Genomic DNA, 15,633 nt, shown 5'->3' with positions numbered 1-15,633 from the left:
ATAATAATAATAATAATGATAATAATAATAGGTAGCAAATGACAGCATTCTTTAAAAATCTCAACTTCCAGGGACGCATACAGTGCAAGCTGCGCATGCCATCTTTCGGCGCTAAAGCACTAACATCTGACAAGATTTTTCGCTGTCTGTGGTCGGGTACCATTCCAACCTGGATGAAGTGAGGAAAATTCGTGTAAAGTACCTTTCTCAAGGACACAACGTCGGGCCTGAAGCTCAAACCCCCGAACCTGCAACATCACCATTACGAGTACTTTATAATCCCTAGACTACCGACGCACCGTGTTATCAGAGAGGACAATGATACGTCAGTGTATGTTACCAGGACTTCCTAAATGTTTCTTACAGACTACACATAGACTCAAAATAAAACGAGAAAGAAATAGTTTTGCCATCGCAGTAATACACGGTTGATTTTTCTCTGTTTCCTTTTTAAAAAAAACAACCAACCAAATTGTTTAGACCTCAGCAACATCACTACAAACTCCAGACTTACCATTTTGTCTTGTAAGCTGTATCTTGATTGTAAGATGGCAACACCTCTTTTTAGGTGGTTTTTATAGACGATAATAGCGTTCACGTTGCAAAAATGTAAACAGTACTGTAAAGAGTTTTTCCGCCTACACAGAAATCCTGACGATGGGTTATAGGAGGGCAAAACGAATAAACAGCACGCACGGTGAGATGCACAAATATTTCTTCATGTTCGAAACCGAAATAACTCGTGCGTTTATTCTTGTTTACTGAGAGCTATACTTTTGTCTCACACAGATACAGCTGTCAATACTTCTCATTGTTCAGGTGTCAGGTCTAGAGCAGGCAGTGACGCTTTTGGTACCCCACTCAACTTTCCTGTTGCCCGTCATCCTGATTAGGTTGGGTTTTTTCTCATTGTGTTAATTGTTGCAATTATTAAGGGAGAGTAGGAAGGCCCCGGACACGTCAGCTCTCGTAAACTATTGATCGTACCCCTTTTGTCACTGATCACGTGATGTGTCATGTGAGACTTAGCGTGCTAGGTTTTTGCCGCCTCATTATGTGAAACCTTGCATCAGCCTGGTGGAAATTATGTCTTTGACAAGGGTGTTTCTAAGTATTCATACTTTAGCTTGTAAGGTTTACACGTTACAATAGTCAACAATCATTTAAAAAATACAACTAGATCTATGTATCTGAGCCTTAGGGTATCTGTTACGTATTGAATTCATAAAATTAAACCCAGCTTTCATGATGTCTATTCCATTATTATGTTTTCTACACTACCCCCAATGTAGAGAGAGATTTCGCACACGGGGTAGTGTGACTTCGTACACTATCCAAAGTCTCCTAAAGACAAACATAAGAGTAGTGGGAATGAGGGTTACTATGAAAATTGAAAGTTTAAAAAAACATACTCTTGTGTTTATTTTACAGAACGCAACCATGTCAATGAAACATACAGCCCCCAAAGGAGAGAGCCTTTAAGTTCACCATAAAATGACACTTGCCGTGCATGCACTGGCTAATAACTCATTGCTTTTGCGTCGTGCAGAGGCTATGTACATGGCATAGAATTATCTCCTTTTTAGACTAGTGTACGTTTATGGTACATAATGAAACAATCTACTCTGAAAGACTATTTAAAACGGTGTGAAGACATTGACAATTGCACATGATTTTTGGGGGAAGAAAATTAAATTCTCGGAGTATTTGATAAATGTTCGAGGACGTTCTTCTAATCTGACGTTTGTCACAATATGATGTTACGGCAATCGATATACACTGTAATCGTGCCAGAAACATGGCATAAGAACAATATCTACCTTAAAACTAAAAGACTGGCTTTCCGTTTTTTTATATCAAAAAAACTTCTCGTGGACCCTAAAGAACTTGACTTTGTTGTCATCGAGTTTGAGTTTACTGTGGGGGCGCTTGTGGTCGAGAGATTACGGTGTTTACCTCTCATTCGATAGGTCCCGGGTTCAAATCCGGATAGCAACGCAAAATTTTCCTCTCTAAAATTCTTTTCTTTCACCTCCTTTTCTGCTCTCTAACATCTCTAACAGTGATCTGCCGTCTGCTTTTATCTCCACTTTCTGACCCCCACCTCCTTCTGGGCTCCTGACCCTTCATGTAGCCTTTTTCTTGCTACTCCTTGGCTCTTTCTCACTACTGTCTTTCATCCACACTCCTGATCTTAGGGTAGGTAAGATTTAATACATAGCCTTCTCAGAGGTCCCGTGTGCAAGTTGCGTACGTTAAAGATCTCTTGGCGGTCCAAAATCAATAAGAGTAGATTTCGGCCGCCACCCGGGCAAAATTCAAAATTTCTTACTAAAAATGTTTTTAATGTGTCCTGCGCGCTCATAAGACCTTATGCAGTTGTGAGTGCTGTAAACACTTACCAAAAAAAGGGGTGGAGGGAAAGAGATTACTGGGAAAGGTGTCTATTTCGTTGGGAAAATTGTGTCAGAAAAAGACAAAGAGGGTGACTTCGAGTACATGCATGCTCACAGCCTCCCTTTCTTTACTAAGTCATTGCATTATTGCGCGTGTGTGCTAAACACCACTAGGAAGGATACAAGCTAACCTAAATTTTGGTAAGAGATGTTAAGGGGTTGATTTTTATGAATGAGTTGTAGAAATCTTCGTCAATGACAATGCTAAGAACTTCAAACAGTCGCTTTGTGGCTTGGCTTGGCTCGTGAAGTGGAAAAGGGTACAATTGCGATAAATCTTCCATCCCTCACTAAACTGTTTTGTCAAATATGTTCTCACGCAATCTCTGTTATAAAGTAAGATGACGGTGTCAAAGAACATCTTCATACATTTTAAGCATTGAATAAACACAAAGCCTTGTAAATATAAATAGAAAAATCACCAAACGGCTAAAGAATAACATTTTAATGGAACACAATTTTTTTTAAACTCCAACGATTTTTTACTTTTACTGCCCAGTATATCAATTCATGCAGATGCGTGTTACACTACCTTTCATCAGGCACGCACGCATTTATACACCAGGCTTTGGCAATTTATAAGTCTGGCGTGATTTAAAGGTCGCTGTTACTGCTGTAATAGCTGAATCAAATTTACATAGGCTGCAACTAACGATAGATAAACGAGCTCGTTTTATGACATAGTTTTACTTCTATCAATTTATCACTTGGGTCATTTCTTATTTATTCTCCACTAGCTATATATATATACATATATATATATATATATATATATATATATATATATATATATATATATATATATATATAATATATATTTATTTATATATTATATAATGTAGGCCTATATGGTCGCTTTTAAGCATAAGGAGGCTATCAAGAAAAAAATGCTGTTTTGAGAAAATCGAAGGTAAAGTTTTTGCCCCGTTCTCTATAACCAAACAGATATAAACACCAATGAAACCAAACTTCTCTTATGGGTAGGGCATTGCTCACTTCTGGTGCAGGTCTCTCTGCGGGACACTTTTGTCAAACGTAAGGGAAACTTTGGACAAAGACAGATGACGTCAGACACCGTGTTTCATGTACCAGATAATATTATTTTTGATAGGCAAAACTTCGACACAGCATACATCTGTACTTCCACCTTTTGTTTGAGGTGTGAAAGTGTAATTCACACTCGCTGGAATTTGTAGAAAACAGTGAGCCAACCATATCTATAGACCAGTCCGCTTTTGTGCACATATGTGTATGTTTTTACTTGAAATTTCCCCTTATTATTGTAAAAACAGAGCTACATGGAGCCTCTAATAACAAGCTAGTATTTGCGGCGATAAAGAAAGATAAAAAGTATTTATCACGTTCATTTCCAAGTCTGTAAACGTCTGGATTTTGTGAGAACACAAGATTCACGAAGGTGCATTATTTGCTAAGCTAATATCGCTATTTCTTTCTGAGAAATGAACTGTGGTTCGATTCAGGCACGTGTTTTCTTGAAAATGGACCATTTTATAGGTTGTCATGGCTCCCTGTTTCGTCCTGGTGGAGGGGGGCATAAATCGGAGATCCACCAGCTCAAATGACCTGACAGTTATTGTGTTCTGATAGGCGTTATGACTCATCCAAATCAAAACAGCTAAAGGAAACAAAGTCTGTATATTAAAATCAGTAACTCTGAATTCTCTTTTCCAAAAAGAATTTCAAGTGTTGCACTTTGTTTAACATCAGAGTCTCATCACAGATCGACTTCATATTAGCGAGATCACGAATGCGGATAACAATCACAGACTCAAGAGCCATCCCCAATGCAGGCCTGGACACAGACCACAGTCCAATCATCACAACGTTGACCACCAAGAAAGAAAGAAAACCAAAAAAACATAAAAGACAGCAAGAGAAACTAAATATGCACAAACTTGGAGATGATCAGGTGCAGGCTCAGATCAGAAGCACGTTAAATGAAAAGCTAGGCTCTATCAACTCTACAATACTGACCGTAGAGGAAGCTTGGGATACCTTCAAAACAACTCTCCTGGACACAATGAAAGAAGTCTGTGGTACCAAGAAAACAAGAGGAAAATACAGAAAAGCAATAGCCTGGTGGAACGAAGAAGATAAGGATGCTATCAAGGAAAAAAAGAGACTGTATAATGTATGGGTCAGGTCAAGAAACGAAGATAACTACATTAAATATAGACTTGCAAGAAGACACAGCAAGAAAGTCGTTATAACATCAAAAGAAAAGTCATGGACCCAGTATGGCGAAAACTAAGTGACACCTGCAAGACCTCACCAAGAGAGTTCTACAAGAAGGTGAAGACAATGAGAGTTAGAGACGAACCCTCTGTACCCACCACTGTCATCAATGATACTAATGGAGAAGCTCTACACGAAGAGAAAGAAATAATAAAGAGATGGGAAGAATATTTTCAAGAACTACTAAACCCATCAGGAGTACAGGCACAAAACACACAGTGCCCCTTCACCGCCAACTACCCAGAGCACTCAGAACCTACCATCCTGGAGAGTGAAGTGAGAGAAGCACTGAAGACTAGTCCAAAGAACAAGGCAGTTGGAGACGATGGCATCACAACCGAAGCCATCCTTGCATGCGGTGAAACCGAAATACACTGACTTACAATCATCTTCCAGAAAGCATGGAAAGAAAGAAAAGTACCAGCAGACTGGCAAAATGCGATAGTGGTACCAATATGGAAGAAAAGGGGCAGCAAGAAAGACTGCTACACCTATAGAGACATATCTCTTCTCAGCCATGTATGCAAAGATTCTAGAGCGACGCACTCGCGCAAAAGCCGAACATCTTCTCAGTGACGCCCAGTTTGGTTTTAGAAAAGAAAGAGGGTGCACTGATGCAATCTTCGCACTCCAACAACTGTGTGAGAGGGCTTTGGAATACGACAAAGATCTCCATCTCGTATTTGTGGATCAAGAAAAAGCCTTTGATCGAGTAAATAGAAACAAGCTATGGAAGATCTTAGAGCAGTACGACATTAAGGGACAACTGCTAGACAACATCAGGGCTATATATGCTAACAGCAGAAGCACAGTCCGCACTGCCAGTGGAACATCAGACTGGTTTCCAGTAACATCTGGAGTCAGACAGGGCTACAATATCTCCCCTATGCTCTTCGTGATCTACATGGACCAGATGACAAAGGAGGCCAATCCAGACACAGAGGCACTCAACGAACTCATGTTTGCAGACGACCTGGCAATGATGAACAACAAGACCCAGCTACAGGAGCATGTGAAACAATTAAATGCAAGCTGCGAGAAATATGACATGAAGATCAGTATTAGCAAGACCGAAGTCATGACAATTAGCAGGAGACCAGACAAGTGGATATCAACATCAGCGGATCCCAACTAAAACAAAGCAGAGAATTCAAATACTTGGGCAGCATTTTCACAGAAAATGGAAAATTAGATCAAAAATAGAGACTAGATGCCAGAGAGCCAACGCAGTCAGCTATCAACTCGGCCCTCTCCTGAAACACCAAGGCGAAGCTCATCAACGCCATTTTCCTTCGAACACTCACATATCAGTGCCAGACATGGTCCCTAACAAAAGCCCTTGAGAGGAAACTGGTCACATACGAGATGAAATGCTTAAGAAGAGCGGTCAACAAAACAAGAGACAAAATTTAAAATGAAGTCATAAGGGACACCGTAGGAGCAACACCAGTCCTACCACACATTGAAAAACAAAAGGTCAAGTGGTTCAGACACCTCACGCGGATGCTCTCAAACCATCCAGCTCTGAGAGCATACAACATTAAATATTCTGGATGGAGAGCCAGAGGAAGACCAAGGCGACGATGGAGTGAATCTGTGGCAGACACCCTCAGAGCTCACGGGATGTCCTTCCTACAGGCCACTCGCCCTGCTGCAAACAGACGCCTGTGTCTCCCTGCGACACCCACCCGTACAAGCGGAAGAAAAAAGTAAAAGTAAAAGTAAAGTAAAGCACTTTGTTTGATCTGTCGTAGATGAACCTCAAACACACAGGGAACTTTAACCACAAACTTGTAAGAACTGTTAGACCTATTTGTTGAGTCTCAAATCGGAGGAGGAAGAACTGCTCTCATTTTACAATGGCCATATCTTCCACATAATATGAATAGTTGAAAGCATTACTGTCTTATTCGATTTTCTTAGGTAAGATACTCGAAGTCATCTTCACTTCAAGTTCTTTAGGGTCACGAGGAGTCACCCTCTTTGACCTTTTCTGACACCATTTTCCCAACGAAGTAGACACCTTTCAAAGTAATCTCTTTTTTTTTTTCCTTTTTCTTTTGGTAACTGTTTTACGGTGCTTGCAACTGCATATTTTTTAAGGTCGTAGGAGCGCGCGGAACTCAATGAATATTTGGGGGGGGATTTTGAATTTTGCCTGTTGTGGCGGCCGAAATCTACTCTTACCGATGTTCGACCACCAAGAGATCTTTAACGTGCACAACTTCACACTCCGAGATATTTTTCCCTTATCCGAGAAGGCTAAGTGTTAAATCTTACCTACCATAAGATCAGGAGTGTGGCTGGAAGATAGCAGTAAGAAAGAACCAAGAAGTAGCAAAAGGGCTACAGGAGCCCAGAAGTTGGGGGGGTGAGGGAGGGGGGGGGCAGAAAGTGGCGACAAAAGCAGACGACAGATCATTGTTAGAGAGCAGAAAAAGAAGTGAAAGGAGAAACTTTAAGAGAAAAAAAATCAATCTCTATCCGGATTCGAACCCGGGACCTATCGAATGAGAGGCAAACACCGTAATCTCTGGAGCACAATACCCCCCCCCCCCCCTCCCCCTCTCCCTACAGTAATCTTAAACTCGATAACTACAACGTCAAGTTCTTTAGGGTCAACGAGAAGTGACCTACTTTTATATAAAAAAACGGAAAGCCAGTCTTTTAGTTTTAGGGTTGATTTTGTTCTTATGCCAAGTTTCTGGCACGATTTCAGTGTATATCGTTCGCCGTAACTTCATATTGTGACAAACGTCAGATCAGAAGAACGTCCTCGAACATTTATCAAAGACACAAAAATCCTTTTTTTTAAATTGTATAATCATCAATGTCTTCACACCGTTTTAAATAGTCTTTCTGGGTAGATTGTTCCACTATGTAGGCTTACCATAAATGTGCACTAGTCTAAAAAGGAGATAACTCTATGCAATGGGCATAGTTTCTGCACCACACAAAGGCAATGATTTACTAGCAAGTGCATGCACGGCAAGTTTCATGTTTTTTGTGATCTAAAAGGATCTCTTCCTTCGGAGGCCTTATGTTTCCTTGACATGGTTGCATTCTGTAAAATACAACACAAGAATATGTTTTTAAAAACGTTCGATTTTCATAGCCACCCTCATTCCCACTATGCTTACATTTTTCGTTGGGAGACTTTGGATAGTGTACGAAGTCACCCCATTCCCTGTACGAAGTCTCTCTCTCTACATTGGGGGTAGAACAAGTATTGGGAACATGTTAATAAAACTGACATCATGAAAGCTAGGTTTAATCTTATGAATTCGATATGTAACAGATACCCTCAGGCTCAGATACATATTTGTATTTTTAAATGATTGGTGCATTATTGTAACGTGTAAACCAGGTGCGGTTCGTCCATAGAGCAGGGTCGTGCAGTGCCGCCCAAAACACCCACAATAATAAAATAAAAGAAGCGAGAAACAAACACTAGCCAAATATTATATCAAAACAAGGTCCTCACTGGCGCCATAACTGTCAATTCTGTGTCTATACCGCCGTAAAACATTAACTATGCCATGCCAAAGTCCACATGCTATAGCTAAACATAATAGGATATTAAACGGTGTAACCTGACCTATAAATTGCTCTTGTGGATAACCCAAGCGATGACGACACTCGTAGCGAGTTTGGCGGTACATTAACATTAATAAGACGGCACATGTCAAATGTGCTCCAGCCGAATAGTGCCGAAACATAGCCCACAGTAGGCAGTCTAAAAATAAACGCGATAGACCGTACGCTATTCTTTGCCAATATTATGTGAGCCCCGGAGCAATCCAGCGGAGTGCTCAAGTGAATTGTGATTGGTTCATTGTCTGTCTTGCCACTATTTTAAGTGGCTCTGTGACGGGAACCTGAGGGAGGTGAACGTGACAGTCCTATGAGTTGTTCCTTTGAATGGTTTTGTAGTGGAGCAGTGAAAGTTATTACTTGAGTGTTCAGTTCCAATACAGGATGAACGAAATTGATGTTTAGCTAACAAACAAATTTAGTACTAGAAATTAAAACGACAAGTAAAAAGAATGAAAATAAAAGCACGAGGTCCTCCCTTTCGAACCCAAAGATCCTAAAATTGCACACCGTCTCATTTACTATGCCCTTGACTATCTTCAGAATACGATAGCTTAATTGTGCACGTCCACTTCTTAGCCCCACGGGCCGCCCCTGGTGTAAACCTTACAAACTAATGTGTGAATAATTAGCTACACCCTTATCAAAAACATAATTTCCTTCTAAGCAGAGATGCAAAGTGTCGCATAGTGTTGCGGCAAAAACACAGCACTCTAAGCCTCACATGACACTCCATGTGATCAGTGACAAAGTGTGTAGGATCAATAGTTTGCAAGAACTGACCTGTCCGGGGCCTTCCCGCTCTCCCTTAATTTTGCAACAATTAACACACTTAGAAAAAAACCCAAGCTAAACAGGATGACGGGCAACAGGAAATAGTGGGGTACTAAAAGCGTCTTTGCCTGCTCTAGACCTGACACCTGAACAATGAGCAGTATTGACAGCTGTACCTGTGAGAGACAAAAGTATAGCTCTGAGTAAGCAAGAATAAACAAACGGGTTATTTCGGTTTCCAACATGAAGAAATATTTGTGCAACTCACCGTGCGTGCTGTTTATTCGTTTTTCCCTCCTATAACCCATCGTCAGGATTCCTGAGTAGGCGGAAAAACGCTTCACAGTCCTGTTTACTTTTCTGCAACGTGAGCGCTATTATTTTCTATAAAAGCCACCTAAAAAAGAGGTGTTGCCATCTTGCGATCAAGATACAGCTTACGAGACAAAATGGTAAGTCTGGAGTTTGTTGTGATATTGCTGAGGTCAAAATATTTTGTTGTGGGTTTTTTTTAGAAAGAAAACATAGAAGATCAACCGTGTATTACTGCGATGGCAAAACTATTTCTTTCGGGGTTTTATTTTGAGTCTATTGTGTAGTCTGAAAGAAACATTTAGGAAGTCCTGGTAACATAGACTAACATTATCATTGTCGTCTCTTTTTTTCCTTTTTGGATCTGATAACACGGTGCGTTGGTAGTCAAGGGATTAGGGTAAAATACTCGTAATGTGATGTTGCGGGTTCGTGGAGTTGAGCTTCAGGCCCGACGTTGTGTCCTTGAGAAAGGTACTTTACACGAATTTCAATCACTTCATCCAGGTTGTTATGGTACTCGGCCATAGACAGCGAAAATCTTGTCAGTATGTTAGTGCTTCACCACAAAACATAAGTATTGAAATTTGTGGACAGGGTGTTTGGTCCCCTTTAGGACAGTGGGGCAACTAAAGATTTTCTCTTGGAAGGACACGGAAATTCAGAACCCCCCTCAGGTCAAGCCTACAGTTCTCTGACGCAGACCAAAGCCTTGACCAATTGCGCAAAGCAGCGAGCATGCTCTATTATAACGACGAAGTAATACAACGAGAAATGTACCCTACTAGTGTTACTTCATCAACAGCTGTCTTTCTTTTAAAGCAAATACTTTAAGGAAAATATACCCAATCTTACAAGACCTTTGAATTTTTAATTAATTGTTTTTTCTTTTACTATTTTATATTTTTGTTCAGTGTTTTACGGCCCTCGTAACGGCATATGGTCATATGAGCGCGCGGGACACACTGAACATTTTCAATTTGTAGGAAATTTTGAATTTTGTCCAGGCGGCGGCCGAAGCCTACTCTTATCAATTTTGGACAACAAAGGGATCTTTAACGAGATTTTTCACCCTTGTCCATAAAGGCTATGTGTAGATTTTTCCGACCAGAAGATGAGACGTGTGGATGAAAGACAACAATAAGAATGAACGAAGGAGTAGAAGTAGAAAAGAGTCAGGAGCCCAGAGGAGGGGGCAAAAGTGGGGAAGGGGGGGGGGGGAGGTTGATGTCAAAACATAGTTAGATCTAGACAGCAGGAAAGGATGTGAAAGCAGAAAATGTTCCGTCCCTATCCGGATTCGAACCCAAGACCTATTGAATGAGAGGCGAACACCTTAACCTCTAGGTCTCGAGAGCCCCCCTTTGAAATTTGTCACCACAATAATCCTTTGAAGTACAATAAACTGTAGATCTAGGCAACAATCAAAGGCTAGATTTATTGATACCATAATCTATACATATTATATTTGTGAAAGTCCGTCACTTTCGCCGCCTAAAACTTCGGACCCTCTTAACTTTCGAATTTGACCAAATTATTAATGTTGGTTCAGAATCATTTAAAGGGTGCACAGTTCTATTGAGGAGCCTGAAATCACAGTAGTTTAATTTTCAGTTTTTCATTAGTTTCGTTTAGATGTAATCTTGGGAAAGTCCGTCCTCTAAGACACCATTGTAAACAAGTGAGGTTTCCGTTTAATAGCCGTGCGCACTATTTCTACACCTTTGAAATTCTGGAGTGTACAACCACGAAAGCGGAAGAGAGAATCAATATATATCACTATATCTAAACCTTCTAATTCTTTGCATCTCTCCGGATTTATTGCTCCCCTCCAGTAGAATGTAAGTATAGTAGGCCAATGACTTTCACCTGATGTTAATACATCGATAATTCCTTTCGTCGAAAGGAGGCCCAGCTAGTGCGTAAATGTTTATACAGAATATGTTTATATGAGTTGCAGTCCTGATCAGTAAAGTTATAGATCGTCTGAGATTTGAAGTACCGGTACGTATTAGTCATACAATGTTTTCAACATGTGTTATTTCTATAGACTTCTAAAGTTCGAAATTGTCTCGTATTATTGTCAAATCGTGCGTGTCACTCTTTAAAGAAAAAAATCCACTCTGCGTGGACAGAAGAAGTTGCCTTTTACTTTTTCTGTAGGTAATTATATTTCCCGTTTTCATTTCTTTTATTTACTTGAGCCTATTTTTTATTTTTGAGTGGTAGTGGGCGTTGTTCATCCACTCATTAATTTTTTTTTTTTTTAAATCTTATGATGAATAAATCCCAGGCCAACCACTGGTGATCTTTTATTTTATCAGTTTGTTTCCTCTTCTGTTTTAGAACGCCAAACAAATCTGTGCACTCCTCGTGGGAGCTGTCCTGCTAGTGTCTGTCTGTGCGGCTGAGGAGAACAATCTGAAAAGACGCTTTTTCCTCGGAGGTAAGAACTTTCGTTTGTTGTCAGTAGGAAATCCGGTAAGAAGGGGTCAGTGTGTGCCTAATCAGCATGTTGCTTTACTAGAAGCAGTGCTTACGTGCATACATCATGGGGTGATCTGTTAGATGGGCGTGTATTGCACTGAACTGGCGTTTTAAGATTTGAGTTCCATTGTGATATATCGTACCTCGTAGTCACATGATTTGGTCCTAAGGGAGAAAATACTTAACTGGAGAGTGCCACACCGCGATATGAAAGAGGTTTTGAATTGATGCTTTGCATTACGACAAGTTGATTATTCCTGCGCCATTTTGTTTTATATCACATTATATTATTTGCCTGTGACATCAAGCATTTTGACAATTACTTCTATCTAGAACAAAGCTGAAACGCTTTTCAGTTGATTTAAAAAAAACAATTGGGAAGTCGTTTCATAGTCAAATTAGTCCGAATTAAAGCTCCAGTCCCCAAATATCAATGCCCTATTCTGACTAGTTCTAGTTCTTTGGAACAAGTATTTCAACAATCGTGTGCATACTTTGTGGTACTGATGATGATGATGATGATGATGATGATGATGATGATGATGATGATGATGATGACGATGATGATGATGATGATGATGAGTGGAGGTGCTTCTGAGTATAATGACAATGGAGTCGAAAAAGAGCCTCCCTCTCGCTTGAAGATTTCTTCCTAGAGTCTACCATGCCCCTTAAAGGGGAGACGTACACTCCTGGAAAAATATTCCAAACAAATGACTTTTATTCACTGCTGAGTAATTGTGCAAGAAGAAGTTCACATGTATATATATAGTATGTTCTAAGGGTAAATTTGCTGATTGGAGCTGAAAAGCGGGTCTCTGTGGAAGTCATTTTGGAATGTCAAACCAGTTTCTTAGTGTTCATGAATTTCATAGAAAATATTACAGCTACAGTCTGAAATTTGTCACACAAGGGCAAGTCTAAGTGGCCTGTGGATCTATGTAAGTAGTTTGATCTATCTTTAAAATTAAAACAGTGAGCCCAACGGCAATGGACCCCCGAGACTCAGTTGACGAAACTTTGGGGGTATATGTTAGCAAAAATTTGAATGTTTCCACAAGTTATCAATATTTCCGAATTTTCTCACATAGATCCCCAGCCAACAACCGGTAACCAGCCAGCCCAAGGTCCACTAATCATCCACTTGACCGCCCAGCAGATTCAGTACTTCCGTATGATAATTACGTCTCTTTTGAATGGAGGTAAAAGGTTAACGACAATAATACTTACATTTACAGGGTGATCCAAAAAAAAACAAAAAAACTTTACAACTTCTTTTATGAATGTCTCACACAAAATGTGAACTTGAACGTTGCAATTTGGAACAGATACAATTCATTCAAAAACCATTTGTTTGACATAAAATTCATAACGAAGTGGCGATGACATTTTTGCAGATTTCCATAATTTTTATGTATTTTTACGCTTACTAAATTTTTACACGGTCTATTTCTTAATATGAATCTTATGTCTTTCAGCTGTGCCATATTTCTTGTGTTTTTGATTGTTTTGAGTGTGTCAGTGCAAAGTCACCAGTGCAATGTTTTGAGCTCCAATTTTCATCCGCTTTCAACACAATCCAACCCCACATAATGGTTTCAAAATTAAATAATATATAAACATACCAACAAAAAAACAACATTATAACTTGGATTCTTCAGTTCATTATATTACATGTTCTCGTGAGAATAGAGATAGCTTTGATTTTAAACTTTGCAACCAAAACAAATGAAGGCTGGGAGTCGTGTGCTAGCGAAGACTTTCTAGTATTGCACTAAAATACATCGTCGCAGTGTATACACCACAAGAATAAAAAAGATGAAAAGCATTATAAACGACCCATCACACCCCCTTTCCACGCATATTGTAAGATCACGTAGCGGCAGATAATATGTACCTCTAAAAACAAAGACAGTAAAGATATAAAAGAAATTTTTATTAACATCTAGCATAACACTACCTTGTATTGTCAGAATAAGCATCAATGTGTATTGCTCTTTCGAGTGTGTATAATATCTACTATCTAAATAGCTCTCTTGTAATTGAATCCCTGCATGTGGTTGAATGGTGCATCTGATGTGACATGTACATTTTGTGAGAAATATATAATTTAAATTTGTTATGTATTCCTGCATGCTATTTTACCGTCCCGTATAGCCCAAAAATATTTCCCTCTGGGATAATGAAGTATTATCTTATCTTATCTTATTTTCGAAAAGGCGGAAATTTCTTTTATAAAAACTACCCATAAACGCATTATGCACCAATTTAAAAAGTTCTTGTAAGGAAAGTAATGAATTGGTGGGTCCTCCTTCCGTCCCTGTTGATAGGTCATGTTTGTAAAGATTCACTTCCCCCGCACTTTACGAAGGGGGGAAGGGGGGGTGTAGTTTTCTGCTTTCGAAATGACTTCCTTTGTCTGTATTCGTCGCCAGCAGAGAGGGCGGGGGGAGGGGGGGGGGGATTGGGGGTTTGTTTTGCTTTCTTTTTGTTGTTGTTGTCAACTTGGGCTATTGTTTTTTTTTATATTTTGCTTTTATTGATTGGGGAGGGGGAGGGTTAAGGGGTGGGGTTGAGCAAATAACGGGGGCCATGACAGTGCGTGGTCCAGGAGTACAAGTCTATAGAATAATAATAATAATAATAATAATAATAATAATAATAATAATAATAATAATAATAATAATAATAATAATAATAATAATAATAATAGCATAAGAGCCCAAGGAGTACATAGGAGATTAAAAACGCATTCATACTAACACCATACAAATTCATCATGTGCGCACTTTTTGACAGCAACATTCTTTCAGACAATAAAAAATACTAATTCAAAAAGGCAAAGGTACTGTCCATTAATCAAAATATTTCTTAAATAGATGTGTTTTGAGTCCCCTTTTGAAAGTATCAAGTTTTATTTCGCTCCTCAAATCATGAGGGAGAGTGTTCCAAACTGTTGGCCCAGAAAAAGAAAAAGCTCTCTTACCAAATTTCTTCAGTGACACACGAGGTGTTGAAATTAGTCTAGAGCCACTGGATCTTAGTTCATGTGATGGTGAGTAAGGTACAATGAGTTCTTGAATGTATGTGGGAGACTGGTTAGTTTGACCTTTAAAACATAGTAGGGCTAACTTATATTCAATTCTCGCTTTCTGTATAAGCCAATGGAGCTCTTTAAGTAGGGGAGTCATATGATGGAGTTTTGATTGCTTTAATACTAGCCTAGCACCATTGTTTTGAATGCGTTGGAGTTTTGCATTTTTTTCTTCGGGTAGGCCAGCGAACAGTGAATTGCAATAATCAATGCGTGACAAAATGAAGGCAAACACTAGTTTTTTGGTGGCATCAGTGCTTAGAAATTTCCTTATGTGAGCAATTCTTCTCATTTCTAAGTATGAAATTATACATGGATGGTTAAGTTGGGTCTCCATGGACAAGTCTTTGTCTAAGTATACTCCTAGATATTTTGCTTTGTTTGAAAAAGCGACAGTACCTTTGCCAATGGTGAGACATTCTACATCAAGAGCATTTATCTTAGAGCTGGTTGAACATGGCATGATTTCAGTTTTGTCATCATTTAATTTCAATTTATTTTCTGTCATCCATGATAAAATAATAAAACACATATATAGCCGTCATGAGTTAAACATACCCTTCACATGTTCATGTTTTCTTCCAGGAGCAGCACCGGCAGGCAAATAAACTGACAGCTCACCTGAAGGAATTCTTGGATTCTGGACCACAACGACATGAA

The 15,633-nt window shown here is 39.4% G+C and overlaps 1 protein-coding gene across 1 annotated transcript in view; it reads left to right on the top strand.

Annotated features, from left to right (window-relative positions):
* LOC101847361 overlaps positions 1–15,633 on the top strand; it is a 39,405-nt gene extending 23,772 nt beyond the window's left edge. Inside the window, exon 4 of the mRNA XM_005105581.3 lies at positions 15,559–15,633. Coding sequence (XP_005105638.1) covers positions 15,559–15,581 — 23 coding nt within the window. The 3' untranslated portion in view covers positions 15,582–15,633. The remainder of the gene's footprint in view (positions 1–15,558) is intronic.

This window comes from Aplysia californica, unplaced genomic scaffold (assembly GCF_000002075.1).
Source record: "Aplysia californica isolate F4 #8 unplaced genomic scaffold, AplCal3.0 scaffold00479, whole genome shotgun sequence".
In the NCBI taxonomy this organism is placed as follows: Eukaryota; Metazoa; Mollusca; class Gastropoda; order Aplysiida; family Aplysiidae; genus Aplysia; species Aplysia californica.
This window is presented reverse-complemented; position numbering and strand designations above follow the sequence as displayed.